The sequence below is a fragment of the Penicillium verhagenii genome (assembly GCF_028828195.1).
Source record: "Penicillium verhagenii strain IBT 33310 chromosome Unknown utg000009l_segment0_segment0, whole genome shotgun sequence".
Lineage (NCBI taxonomy): Eukaryota > Fungi > Ascomycota > Eurotiomycetes > Eurotiales > Aspergillaceae > Penicillium > Penicillium verhagenii.
In genome coordinates, this window is record NW_026643173.1 from 534,408 (window position 1) to 548,135 (window position 13,728).

The window sequence follows — 13,728 nt, forward strand, 5'->3', positions numbered from 1 at the left end:
ACAACCGTCTAAACCACCCAAAGTGCCTCGCCCAAACAAAAGACAGCGGCGCGTGTCAAACGCTGCTGGCGCTCCTCCGTTTCCCGACCCGGTTCCCCACTTTGCCAATGCGACGAACAGTCCTCTCTACATGAGCATAGAACCAATGGAGAATGGCCAAAATAACTGGTTCGCGGGGCAAGACCAATATGGTGGATTTCAACCTACAAATATGCCTCCAGCCATAGGCCCAGGTTCACGCGCCGGAAGACATGCGACATCCAACAAGAATGCGAATGCGACAAACGACAACACATACAGCCCTCGCAGATTCGACCAATACCGGAATTCTCAAAACGATCATAATTCCAACTCAATACCAAACAACCAGTACAATTATGAGAATTCAACGCAAAACCAAGACCCGGCATCCTTTGGCGCATACAATCTTCCACTTTGGAATCAAATGGACATGGATTCAATAAACCAATTCAACGACGCGACATCCAGCATGGCTTTTATGAACCCACAATTCTTCATGAACAATCCAATGCCACCATTCCCTATGATGCCGTTTAATTCGATGCTACCGTTCCAGGGTGCGCAGCAAATGAGTACCATGGCAGGCTCGGCACAACAGAGTCGAAGACAGCGGTCATCAACTCCAGCTGTGACGGTTCCTACGCCAACACAAGCATACATGCAGCAAGCCTCGGGGATACCACAACGATGCCAAAAGCGGCCATTGTTGGTTATACTCGATTTGAACGGTACTTTGATATGTCGCAAGCACCGTAGATTGCCGCCCTCTTTTGCCGAGCGCGCTGGACTGAAGCATTTCTTGGATGAGCTGTTCAAGAACTACTCCGTCATGGTTTGGACTAGCTCTAGGCCACCGACCCTCAACGCTATCGTCAAAATTCTGTTCCCTTCCAAGTCTCAGAAACGGAAGCTTGTGGCTTTATGGGGCCGTGACAAGTTTGGACTCACTACTCGACAGTACAATGCCAAGCTTCAGGTATACAAGGAGTTGCACAAGGTGTGGGACGCGAGCGAGTGCCAGTTTAGGTATCCAGGCAATGGCGGCCCGAGCAAAGACATACCAATGCCTCCGTTCCCGAAGGGCCGACGCTGGGACCAAACAAATACTATTTTGATCGATGACAGTAAGATAAAAGCACTCAGCGAGCCATACAACATTCTTGAGGTCCCAGAGTTCACCAACGATCCAAATATCGACGAGTCAACCTTCTTCCAAAGAGTCCTTGCAAGACTCGATGTTCTCGCCCACCACGACGACGTCAGCAAAGTCTTCCGCGTATGGGAAGAACGTCAAGTGCAACAAAATTGCAAAATCCTGGATCTGGACATCACTCCCGAAATGGACGATGATGTCGATCTATCCGAAGATGGCGGAGCCAAGCTACCGCCAGTGCTACCCACGCCCGCCACCGCTAAGCAACGCAAGGCAGCCGCTGCCCAACAAAAGCAGCCACCAACCGAGCCAGCCATCGAAGCGGAAAAGAAAGCATTGAAAAAGGCCCGGAAACAGGCAAAGAAGCAGGAGAGGAAAGAGAAGAGAGTCCTGGCAGCTGCCGAACTTGCTGAAGAGGCCGCTGCCGCTGCCGCTGCTGCTCCCGGCGCCATAGATAACGACCCCCAGAGCCTCCCTAGTCAAGCACCCGATCAAACAGCCAAGCTAGGCCGCAAAGCCCGAAAACGCCTCAGACAACAAGCAATGCTTCAGCAAGGACTCGGCCCTACAGTCTCTAGTCACGATGCGGATCCCAGTGAGAAGCTGTCTGAGTCTGGTCTTGAAAATGTCGCAAAAGAAGATGGTGCTGAAGACGCGTACTCACCGCCAGCTTCTATATCCCAGGACCGGTCAGTTGATGGTGCTGAAGACACGTATTCGCCGCCAGGTTCCATCTCTCAGGACAATCAACGTCAGCGGTCTGTTGATGGGGCCGAAGACGCGTATTCACCACCGGGCTCTATTTCTCAGGACAATTCACGCCAACGGTCAGTTGACTGTGTTGAAGAGCCGTATTCACCACCGGGCTCTATTTCTCAGGACAACTCACGTCAACAGTCAGTTGGCGGTGCTGAAGAGCCGTATTCACCACCGGGTTCCATCTCTCAGGACAACTCACGTCAACAGTCAGTTGATGGTGCTGAAGACGCATACTCACCGTCGGGTTCCATCTCTCAGGACAATGCACGTCACCGGTCGGTTTCTCCCGCCAGGTCTGGTGTATCTACGAATTCGCTTTTGGATCGGTTGGAAGAGGGACTTGGGATTAAAGGAAATTGAGTCATTGACATCTGGAAACTTGTTCTTGTTTTCAATTGATGTGGCCAAGCTGCGGTGTTGCGATAGCATCCAGATGTCAGATGCTCGGGAATATCTAGGTCGGCATGGGTGTTAGCTTTAGTAGTGTTCAATTTTTTGATATCAAGTTGCCTTTCTTTATTCACAGGTTGAACTATAATCCGACTGTCTTACACATTCAACTTTCTATTGTCAATGAACCTCGGTTGTAGTTTGGATTATGTGGATATAAGTAACATTGAAGTACTAGTACATACTAGGTAGAACAGAATCCACACGCTGCCCAGGCTGAAGAGAGCTGGACTTTATTTTGCCGATCTGGGAAGGAAGAAAGCAACAACCTTGACTGTACAAGGCGCTGACAAAGCTCTATGGCACAGCACATTCAAACTTGAAACTTCCATGTGTCTACTTTTCAAAGTAACAAAGCCAAGGAGATAGAAAATAGAGAACAATAGTCAAGACGGAAATAAAATATAATTTGACTATCAAAGCTATAGAAATGTTGTTTTTACTTGGAATGTGCCAGATCTTCAATGGACGTATGCCACCTCGGTTTCCCGTTGGGCACAAATCTAGTACTCACTGGTTAATTAAAGAGATGATTAATCCCACTCGATGTAAGCACTTCTTCGGCACGACCTCAACCATGAAAGGGTTGGATCGCAATTTGACATCCGTGCTATAGTCTACAGCAAGACTTCTACGCAGTACGTAGGGAAAGAAAGGGAAAGGGGAACATTAGTAACAAGTTCATCAAGACGCAGTCTTGAATCCTTTATTTCCATTGCTAGACAGTAACTAGCAGCGACAACGCTACCCTGGTGTTGTTTCACCAAGATGCGAGTCAATCATCTCGCATCACAACGTCATAAACATGAACCACATCGGCGCGTAACGTAAAAGAATTTTGCAACTCCCGCGAAACGACTTCACATCAGACGCGCGGGGGTAAAATAGAAAGGGCAATAGAGAAAAGAGGAGCGGATAAATGGCACGAGGATGTTGGGCCAAATCGCACTTCCTCTGGGGTATTTCGGGGATGGCCAAAGAGAAGGGGAAGGAGGGTGCGAACGCGGTGGGCGATACGCTTATTTGAAGACGTGACCATCGACCATCTCGAGGGTCTTGCCGTCAGCGACAACGGGAGTGTCCCAGGCCCAGATGTCCTCGGTGTACTTGCGGTCAGCCTCGGAGGTGGGGTCGAGCTTGGTGAACTCGTAGCTCTCCCAGTCGGGACCGACCTCGAAAGCGGGGGCGGACTCCTGGCCACGGACCATGAAGACACCACGGACGACACAGGCGTAGTTAGCACCGTAGACACCCTGGCAACCGAAGAGGTACTTGCGGGAAGCCTCAAGACGGTTCTGGAAGCCACCGATCAGGTTGTTGGCCATGAAGGTGAGCTTGAGCTCGCTGTCGTACTTGTAGTCAACCTTCCAGAGGGAGTACTCCTCAGCGTTGAAGTTCTGCCAGAACCAGGGCATGGCAACCTCGCGGGTGTCGTTGTTGGAGTACTGGCGCTTCCACTCGTCAATGGCGAGACCGGGGCGGCCAAGAGCCTCAAGGGGGTGCTTGGGCTTGGGGGCCTCCTTCTCCTCCTCAGCGGGGGCAGCGGCAGCAGCGGGAGCAGCAGCCTTGGGCTTCTCCTCCTTCTTGGGAGCAACGTACTTGATGCACTCCTCGGCGAACTTGGCCTCGGGGAGGACAGCCTTGAAGGAGGCCTGGTTAACGATAGTGTTGAACCAGCGGGTGAAAGCGGGGTTCTCAGTGCGGTACTTCTTGTCAAGGACAGTGGCGAAGGCACGGGCAAGGAGAGCAGCGGTGAAGATATCAGCAAGGGTGATACGCTCGCCAACGAGGTAGGTGTTCTTGGTGAGGTGGTCCTCAAGGACAGCGAGGGTGTTGACGGCAGCCTTGGCGGCCTCGTCGACAACCTTCTTGTTGTAGCCCTCGAAGCCCATCAGGGGGCGGTACCAGGCAGCAAGGCGGGGGAGAGCCTCGCTGTTGGCGAAGGACATCCAGCGGACGATGGAAGCGTAGTCCTGCTTGGTCTTGCCAAGGAGGGTGGTCTTCTCGTTCTGGGAGGTGACTACAAAACCAAAACATGTTAGCTGAGGTCTTGATAGGTTTGTTCATGGTTGATGAAGCAATTGGGAAGACCAAAAGGGGTAAAGTGATCCAAGAGGGGTAGGATCCCAAGGCCCTAAAAACTTTCCCCCTAAAGCGGGGTACTTGGTTTTTCTTTTCCAATGGTGGGTAATTTTTTTTTTCCTTTTCAGAAGTCGTGTCTCTCAACAGGATAATAGATATAAATATCCATAGTGTTCTGACAGGGATAACGTAGAAATCATCATAAAAGAGGGGGCGAACGAGTGATTGCCACATCAGAACAGAGAATGAAATATCTGCCGGATACGTACCATAGATGGCGATGGCAATAGCCTCAGAGAGGTTGAAGCCGTTGGCGCCCTCGAAGGCAGGGATCTTGCCAAGGGGCTGGACCTTGCGGTACTCAGCGCCGGAGTTGGCAGAGGCATTGGGCTGGGTCTGAACCAGCTCAATGTCCAGGTCGTTGTGCTTGGCAGCGACCAGGATGGAGAGGGTACGCCCGTTCTCCTGCAAAGGGGTTAGAAGATTGCACAGGGAAATATATGAAGCTCATCAACACGTACGGGGAGACCGTAAAGCTTTCCGAAGACCATCTTGAAAGCGGGTTGTGAATTAAAGGAGGGATGAGAGGAAAGAGAAGAAGAAGAAAAGGGAGGAGGGGCAGAAGCTGAAATTTTATGCTTGGGTAGAGCGGGTGCGGAAGCTCGGAGAAAGAGATCGTCCGCGATCACATGATACCGGGAAAAACAGCAATTCAACGCCAACTCCAAATATCGTTCCGCAGACCGGTCCCTTGCGAATCACACCCTCCAATGGCTCGGTACACACCCAATGGCCTTGCTTCGGCAATGCAATCGCTGCGGTTGAACAGCACATTATCAACCCGGCCCAGTTTCCCGGTTTTCCGCCAGACAATCCGCAGGTATACCACCGAGATCGAGACCGAGACTCCGAGCGCTCAGCCCGAGATCCCCGTGCCAGTGCAGCAGTCAGAGCAGCAGCTAGAGCAGCAACCGGAGCAGCAGCAAGAGCAAAAGCAGGAGCAGAAATCCCAGATCCCAACGCAGCAGAAGGAGCAGTTGCCGCCAACACCACCACCCTCGGAAGTGACCGCAGCGCCCAAGATCAACTTCGACCTATTCCGTCTCCAACCCGCCCGTATCATTCCCGCGTCTCCCTCCTACTTCTCCGGTAACCCGCGCTTCATCGACCATGTCCTCCGCCTCGAAGCTATGCAAGCCAAATACGCCGGTCTCCCTACAGTAACCGCCGGTGATGCACCACGCATGGCCTGGTTCAAGCTGGCCCAGTTCCGTGACTTCGTGGGCGAGGCAGTGCCAGTCAAGAAATACAAGAGTCTGGTCAAGATTCTCCAGCAGTTGAACCGGATCGAGCCCAACATCGTACCTACAGAGGTGCGCAGTGCGCTCAAGGACTTCCTACGTCCCGGAAACCCGTACGCAGCCCAGAGTGCGCCGCGTGTTGTGGATGAGAATGGACGTGCGCGAGCCAAGGGCAAGCGTAAGGAGTCGACTGCTGTCGTTCACCTTGTCGAGGGCGAGGGCGAGGTCCTTGTTAACGGCAAGGGGATGGTCGAAGTTTTCCAGCGCGTGCACGATCGCGAGAGTGCTCTTTGGGCGCTCCGGTCTACTCAGCGTTTGGATAAGTATAATGTGTGGGCTACTGTCAGTGGTGGTGGTGTGACAGGCCAGGCCGAGGCTATTACCTTGGCTATTGCGCGTGCCTTGTTGATTCACGAGCCGGGCTTGAAGCCAGTTTTGCGAAAGGGTAAGCAACCTCATGATATCTTTTTAATCATTTCTGTGCAATTACTAATAGTTTTATTCAGCTGGTGTTATCACTGTCGATGCTCGTCGTGTGGAGAGGAAGAAGCCCGGTCACGTCAAGGCTCGCAAGATGCCTACCTGGGTCAAGCGTTGAAAAGTGGGATTCGGTGCCAGCGATGCTTTTCTCTTTTCTTTTCTTATCAACCATGTATTATTTCTAACTGCCATGGCAGCCAAGTCGCCAATTTTGTTCTATATATATCCTGTACTCAAATGCATATGGAGCTTTCAATGTTTATCATGATATTTTTCGAAGGTCCAAGGATTTAAATGCCGTGGAGGTCGAGGGGGTTAAGATTCAAGGGACTGGTGTTGAAGTTCATTTTCGGAATTTCTTAAGGTCACGTCTGCTACTTGAAGCCCTCCAGGGCTGGAGGTAGAAGAGGCGAAGCTTCTACACATGTGCAGCGCCCAGGTGGACCAAGATGGATGGCTTCCAAGATATGTTATAGCACACATGCATACATGTATGTTCAGTGTCCACGGATCGATTAGTCGCACTTATAATTCCACAAGTTATACGGCAAACATATGCGGACAGGCGAAGGACCGCCATCCATGATCCACTTACCCGAATCTGTCAAACTGCCGCTATTGCTGCTTTGCATCTCCCTTCACAATCTCCGGTATGGGGATCGGCCCTCCCGGGGAATTCTCTAGTCTCGCTGTCAACACCTCAACGCCTGTTTCCGTAACAAGCAAAGTATGTTCTATCATTATTCAAGTCAGAATTCATATCCACATCCACATCCACATCCACGTCTAGAGCCCATGACACCCATAGAAAATTTAAAGGTTTATACATACCAAATTGAGCAGTGCGTTTGCCGTCAACCGTAGCATTCGTCCAATCATCGGGCCAATACACAATCTTGTCATTGCCAAGAGACAAGATAGGTTCGATCGTAAACGTCATTCCCGGTTTACACGTCCCCACAGCCTTGTTCTTCGCATAATGCGGAATCCAAGGAGGAGGATGGAACTCCGAATTGATACCGTGGCCACCCCAGTTTTTGACGACCTTCAGACCTCGAGAGGTTGCATGGTTCTCGATGATCTTGCCAAATTCCCGAATCGGGACACCGGGTTTGACTATGGCAATGGCCATATCTAGCGCCTCCCGCGTCGTTTCAATAAGTCGAATCGAGTCTGGGTCTGCTTTGGCCTTATCGCCGATGTAGTAGGTCTCGTTCAAATCGGCATGGTAACCGCCGTGGTATATAGAGATGTCGAGGTTGAGGATGTCGCCGTCAAGAAGAATTCGTTTATCGGGGATTCCGTGGCAGACGACTTCATTGGGAGAGGTACACAGTGATTTGGGGAAACGGTTGTAGTTGAGAGGAGAGGGATATGACTGCGTCAATTTTAGTGGACAACTCAAACTCAACACAAACGTCATTGACGCAGTGGATTGAAGTAAGTAATAATCACCTCTCGTTCCACGCAGGCATTGTGGCAGACCTCATCCAGGTAATCGGTCGTCACGCCGGGTTTCATCGCCGCGGCAGTGATATCGAGTACTTCTCGGGCCAATCTGCACACCTTGCGCATGGCCTCTTGGGCCTTCTCATCCAAAAGATCCACCTTGTACTTATTCAAGCGCTTCTCTCCCTTTGGAATGCCAGTCTCGGCCCAGTCAGGATGCCGAATCGTTTTGGGAACAGGCCGCCGGGGCGACAGCGGGTATACAGGTCTAACCGAGCCAGTGTACGCGTAAGTCGGGAACGGGTTATGGAATCCGCTAGCTATATTGCGCAACGCGATTAGAGGTCTAGTCACCAATCAATGACACGTGCGATTCGGATGAGGTGAGTACCATTCTGCGCGCCATGTATGGCCTTGTGCGTGGCCTAGATGCGTTCAATGTCAGGTCCTCAGTGGCAAGAATTGTCCGTGCGGGTGCAATCTACCCAATTCCTCTTGAAGCAGTCTTGGGCGCAGAAGTAGCTACCCTCCACGCCCTGCTTCAGACATGTTGGACATTGCAAGGTGCCAGCTTTATTGTCGCAGTCAGCTCCCGAGCACTTTTTCTCCGAATCAGACATTCTCGCGGCGATTTGGACTCAAGCCACGTTGTGATGCGGGATGCAATTAAAAGATCGTCTGCTAGTGTGGACTTTGGAAGTGGGTAAAAATACAAGTTCTTGGGGTTTTCCAGCTCGTTGTTAGTGCAAGAGCCCCCCACTCTCCCGTCAGGTGGGGGTGTGCACTAGCATGTATACATTGAGTTTTTGATGTTTGTCGATCCGATCTGAGGGGTTTCTAGTATCGCGTAGGTGTATATTGATAGCCTCAGACTCTGGGGAGCATATTTAATAGAAAACATGTACTTAGTCTAACGAGTATTCCAAAGGATTTTGAAGTCGCGTCAAAATCGCAAAGGATGACTAACAGGGCCAGCAGAATCTTGGCCTTCCACATGTGCAGGGCGGTCAAGGCGCAAGTATCTGGATTCTGCGTCACATTCACGTGTTCCTTGGGGGGTCAGTAGACTCAGTAGTACTGCCCAGGTGGGTATCTATAGTACATAGATACAAAGACCATTATCCATATTGAACTTTGTGAGGAATAATAAAAAAAAAAGTGGATGGGTCACTGTCACGATGACAAATAGTTATGTATACTAGTAAGTTACACTCGTCAATTTCGTCAAACATATCCTAATCCGTAGTCCGGCGCGAGTCACCGCCACAAGGATAAATCCATACTAGTATAGCATCTCACGATCCCATCTCATCACACCACATCATATCACATTTTTATCCCGAGCGCCCGGGAGTGGGGTAATGGATTAGATCCAGCGCTAAAGCCAAGGAGAGGAGTAGGTGGACAAGGCAGTACCGTAACAGGTATATAGTAGATGTTGAAGGGTAAATTGGTGAAAATGTGGAGCAAAAGAGTTGTCGAAATGATGAGGATGTGACCCATGATCGGATCATCAGTCGATTCATTGGCGCTTGGTAAGAAAGACCAAGGCCTGTGATCGATTGGCGCGGCGCTAGTAGGCAATAGCCTAGGGCGCCGGCGTCGCTTTTGTGTTTGCCTCCCAAACCAGTGGAATCTCTCCGATTGTCGAGATCTGTTCCAGCCCGTGGTTTTTGTTTTTTGGAATTGTTTGTTATACTCTTGCTTCTGTTTTCTTGCCTTCCGCGTATATTTTTTTGATTGAAAATTACTTTTTCGGGCTTTTTCGACGGAACTTTTAACACCGGTGTTCAGGGAAAAGAAATGGGAGACTTGCGCGCGGGGAGATCTGGGGACAAAAAGTTTTTAGGGCTTTTTTTTTTCAAGGTCGCGGAACTGCGGTTGGTGGTTCAGGAACCGCTTGCATCCGTAGTTCGGGTTTGCTTTCCAGTAGATCGAGGCATTGACCAAGTACTATAATTTTGGGTTTTACATGATTAGATTGGATGTGGAGACTATTTGGAAGCATTGAACTCACCACAGAGGATCTCCTCTTCCCAAATCCCCATCTGGTAATCCACTAGGCCGTGTTGCTCTAATTGATCACAGAGCTGAATCAGAGCTTTCCCCATCGCCTCCATTCGATCTCGAGTGAGTAGAGTAATTTGGACAGATGGATGATCACCAGTATAACCCTGGGTTAGATCCTTCTGTTTCTGACACACGGCCAGCCAACAGATATTGAATTCTTTCCACAGTTCCAGGCGGTCAGGGTAAGAAAGATTGTCGTCGCGTAGGATTCCTATGTATCACAAAAGCGAAATTAGTCTCTCCTCAAAACATGTCAGATGATGCTTGAATGACGCGGGCCTGCAGGCACAAAATGGACAAGAAAGCAAGAAATTTTAATAAAGAATAAAATTAATAGAAAAAAAAATCTGCTTCCCAAGAAAAAAAAAAGGGTCCAGTCCAGAGTGTGATTCCGGTGCGACACGGCCGATTTATTCCAGCCAAACAGCATAGAGAGCGAGCAAAGATATCACGCAACTCGCACCGAAACGCGTCCGACCAGTAAAAACATACCAGAACGAAGAATGGTGTTGGGGGAAAAAAAAACCAAAAAATTGGACAAAAAATTGGATGAGTAGCAAGAGAAGGAGAGGGGAAAAAAACCTCCATCAACTTACCAAGATCCCGTGAGTTAGTCACAAGCCACTCAGAAATTTCCAATAGTGATCTGCTCGCCTCCACTAATCGCCCAGTACGGGTATGGTCAAAGGTGCTGCGCAGTGCGCGCTGATACTGGGAGTAAGCTTCCTCGAGGGAGGAGAGGTCTGAAGCAGGCAGCTGGGGGGGATCCGAATGATGCTGAATCTGTGGAGGTTGCGGATCCAATCGGCTTGACCCCGCGGTACCGATCGGAGTGAAATCGGACATGGTAGCGGGAAAGGGCTGGGTGGTGCTCGGGCGTGCCATGGGACCGGGGTGATTATATGGGATTTGCTGCTGCCCGAGATAAGGTGAGAGGGCTGGATTTGGAACACCCGTTGCCGTAGACTCTTCTGGGGTGAAATACTGTGGAACGGCAAATTGGTTCGACAGGGCTTCAATCGCTGCAGACTGCCGTGGTGAGTACTGTGGAACAACGTCGAACGGCCCTTGTGCTGGACCCTGCTGACCGAAGCCGTACAGCATTGCCGACTCGTACGGTACGAACGGCAGCGCAGGGTCGTGTGGCGTCCTTCGTCGAGACTGCTGCTGCGATTGCTGGCCGGGCTGTGATGGGTGTTGCTCATGTGGGGTTTGATGCTGATGCTGGTGCTGATGTGATTGTGGATTTGGATGTTGCTGTGTATGTGAATGTGGGTGTGGGTGTTGCTGGGTTACTTGGCCCTGACGAGACCGTGTAAATTCGGGCGGGTAACCAGGTAGCTCGTGGGGCTGTAGTGAACCACTATGGTAGGAGCCGCCTGTGTATCCGTACTGGTCGTAGGACATCTGAGCCCGCTCTGGCGCCTGCGACATCCCCGTTGGTTCTCCACGTGGGTGCATGCCCGTTGACTCGAAATGATCCGTTGCACGGCCACCGGCCGCACTATTCCCAGATCGTGCCATCAACCGCTCATGCTGCTTCATACGTTGGTCGCCATCCATGAGGTGTCCCACACGGACCTGCGCTGATCTAGATCGGCCCAATGCTTCGGGGACAACGGCGGACTTGCGTAGGATGCCAGCTTGAAGGGAATCCTCAAAAAAACGGAACGATTCTAACACCTGACCTCGGAAGATGCAATTGTAATCAAGCTTAGAAGCTTAGGAGTTACCCCAGGTGCAACCCTAGGTAAGGGCACCTTCTAGTGCTTGAGGAAGAACCTCCTGGGAGTACAGGGCTGTGGCTGTTCCAAGGTTGATGACTTTCTTCCTGATATCTCGGGTGCTTTTTCTTGATGTTGTTGTTTTGACAATCTTTTTTTTTCTTCCTTTCCAGAGTTCTTTTTCAAGATTGTTTTTCTTGCCTCTATATTGACTAAGATTCTTTATCAAAGTTCAACTTGGAAGCTGGTTTTCAGCAGATCTGATTTAGCTGATGCACAGAGAAGTTCACAGGCGACAGAGTGTATACCTCAAAAGGTGGTTCCAAGTTCCCGGGTCGACATGTACTATATAGTCGGAACGCCAGACGACCCACCGAATCTAGAATTGCAAAGCACCCAATGAAAAGGGCAAAGGGAGAAAAAACAAATAAGAGGGCCACTAATGAATCCTTCAAAATCCCGAAGCGAAAAGCGCAAGAAAAAGAAGGCGAATATGACGAATCTATTTAATAGTGAGTATCAAGAATCAAAAGAAGAGAAGATGGGTTAGGAAAAAAAAAATTAAAGAAAAACAAATTAAATCAGATCAGATGCAAACCTTCGAAAGGAATAAGCAATACAGAATTGGAATCCCAAAAATAAATAAAAAAATAAAAACATTTAAAATTGGAAAGGGGAGAAAGCCCCAGATCATATCAGATGACGCAGAGAACAAATGAACATACCAAGGGGAAAGAGAAAAGCATCGGGCTCGTGTCATGGACCGGGTACCTGGGGCTTGGGTAGAGAAGGGGCATAGTATTTGAGACTATTTACTATAAGCTAAGTCCGATGTTGATCTACATAAACTTGTTTCGGGCCTGTACGTCTGCGATCGCCCGGGAACCCGGCGCCTTGGTTCCTGGTGGGCCAAAAGCTAGGGATATGATAGATAGAAAAAGAGCAAAAGCACGAGATGCAAAGGGAGAAGGGGGAAAGAGAATCCTTTCCAAAGCAAAATAAGGAACAAAAATGCAAGTACAAAATGGAAGAAGAAAAATGGGGGAGAAACATGGGGGAAAGACTTACCCTTGGGCGCCCAAAGGTCATGTGGGGAGTGATTGTGTAGTTTGTTTTTTCTTTTTTTCTTTTTGTTTTTCTCCAGGAGGGATTCTGGTTTTAATTCTCATTTTAATCTATTTCTGATTTGTATTATTCCAATTCAATTTTCCAAATTCTTTTTTTCGATGTGTAACTCTTATGCCTGGGGCTGACGATCCATGAAGCCGTGGCGGTGCCCTAATCAAACTAAAATAAAAATAAAAGAAATATAATAATCAGTACGCATCTTAAAAAAAAAAAAACATAAATCTCCTTACCTGGAAAGCCAAATAAAAGACTCCACCGAACAGAAAGAAAGCAAAAAAGCAAATCTATGAAGAAAGTGTCAAGTTCTCGACCCAGTGGGCTGGGAATAGGAACCTGCAGTTCATATTTAGAGCCGAAACAACCTTGGAAGAATAAAACCGACATCCATGTAAGATGTGCAGAGATAACATTTGAATGTTTGGATAACCTTTCCATATTTAAGGGGAAGTGAAGATTAAAAAAGTAGGCTCAAGTTCCTAGGGCTCTAGGGCTATATCCGAAAGGGCTTAAGTTTGTACACATTCCGTCGATTGCCCGGACAGCTACTCCAGGCCTGCTTTTTTTGCCCCTTTTCTCCCCGATTCTATGGAAAAATTGGAAAAATTACAAAAATTACAAAAATATCACAAGTACATACTTGCAAAAGATGCTAGATACCTAATTATTAATGCAAAATGCAAAATGCAAGAAAACACAAATACCCAGATTACATATCCTCCAACCTTAGAATCCGAGACATGCAAGTTCCATTGCCCGATTTGCCGATCTGCAACCAGGGACTGTCAGAGTCCCAGAATGTCCATTTGGGGGGCGATCAATGGTCATTGCGCCCCCAACCGAATCCGACGCTCTGGTTGGGATGGGGACGTGCCGAGCTTAGAGTCAAATGAGTAAATGGGGGTTTCACTAGCCTGATCCAAATCCTCGTACTTTTGATCATTTTGAACCTGATTTGATTTTTCTTATTTTGATTTCATTTTCTCCCCGAGTGGATGAAATGTAGGAAAGTGAGGCTGGTGGCTGAAATCCTGGAATGACCTGCATTGCAGCCAAGGATGCAATATACAATATATTTATAATGTCATCTACACACATGTCCACACTGATCGAT

At 49.1% G+C, this 13,728-nt stretch overlaps 5 protein-coding genes across 5 annotated transcripts; 2 read left to right on the forward strand and 3 right to left on the reverse strand.

Moving 5' to 3' along the window:
- Positions 1 to 211: 211 nt before the first annotated feature.
- On the forward strand, positions 212 to 2,293 carry N7466_009262 (NIF domain protein; the record flags this gene model as incomplete). The annotated part of the gene is made up of 1 exon (XM_057168651.1): positions 212 to 2,293. One exon carries the CDS (start codon positions 212 to 214, stop codon positions 2,291 to 2,293), a length of 2,082 nt encoding a protein of 693 aa, XP_057017357.1.
- Positions 2,294 to 3,402: 1,109 nt separating this feature from the next.
- N7466_009263 (putative translation elongation factor eEF-1 subunit gamma) lies at positions 3,403 to 5,016 on the reverse strand (the record flags this gene model as incomplete). The annotated part of the gene is made up of 3 exons (XM_057168652.1): positions 3,403 to 4,403; positions 4,735 to 4,930; positions 4,987 to 5,016. The coding sequence occupies 3 exons, from the start codon at positions 5,014 to 5,016 to the stop codon at positions 3,403 to 3,405; spliced, it is 1,227 nt and encodes a 408-aa protein (XP_057017358.1).
- Positions 5,017 to 5,235: 219 nt separating this feature from the next.
- Positions 5,236 to 6,364, forward strand: N7466_009264 (mitochondrial 37S ribosomal protein uS9m; the record flags this gene model as incomplete). Its single annotated transcript, XM_057168653.1, has 2 exons — positions 5,236 to 6,211; positions 6,273 to 6,364. The coding sequence occupies 2 exons, from the start codon at positions 5,236 to 5,238 to the stop codon at positions 6,362 to 6,364; spliced, it is 1,068 nt and encodes a 355-aa protein (XP_057017359.1).
- Positions 6,365 to 6,861: 497 nt separating this feature from the next.
- fpaI (putative methionine aminopeptidase, type I) lies at positions 6,862 to 8,315 on the reverse strand (the record flags this gene model as incomplete). Its single annotated transcript, XM_057168654.1, has 5 exons — positions 6,862 to 6,980; positions 7,078 to 7,624; positions 7,702 to 8,015; positions 8,087 to 8,120; positions 8,181 to 8,315. The coding sequence occupies 5 exons, from the start codon at positions 8,313 to 8,315 to the stop codon at positions 6,862 to 6,864; spliced, it is 1,149 nt and encodes a 382-aa protein (XP_057017360.1).
- Positions 8,316 to 9,556: 1,241 nt separating this feature from the next.
- On the reverse strand, positions 9,557 to 11,328 carry N7466_009266 (uncharacterized protein; the record flags this gene model as incomplete). Its single annotated transcript, XM_057168655.1, has 3 exons — positions 9,557 to 9,648; positions 9,713 to 9,976; positions 10,362 to 11,328. 3 exons carry the CDS (start codon positions 11,326 to 11,328, stop codon positions 9,557 to 9,559), a joined length of 1,323 nt encoding a protein of 440 aa, XP_057017361.1.
- Positions 11,329 to 13,728: the final 2,400 nt, after the last annotated feature.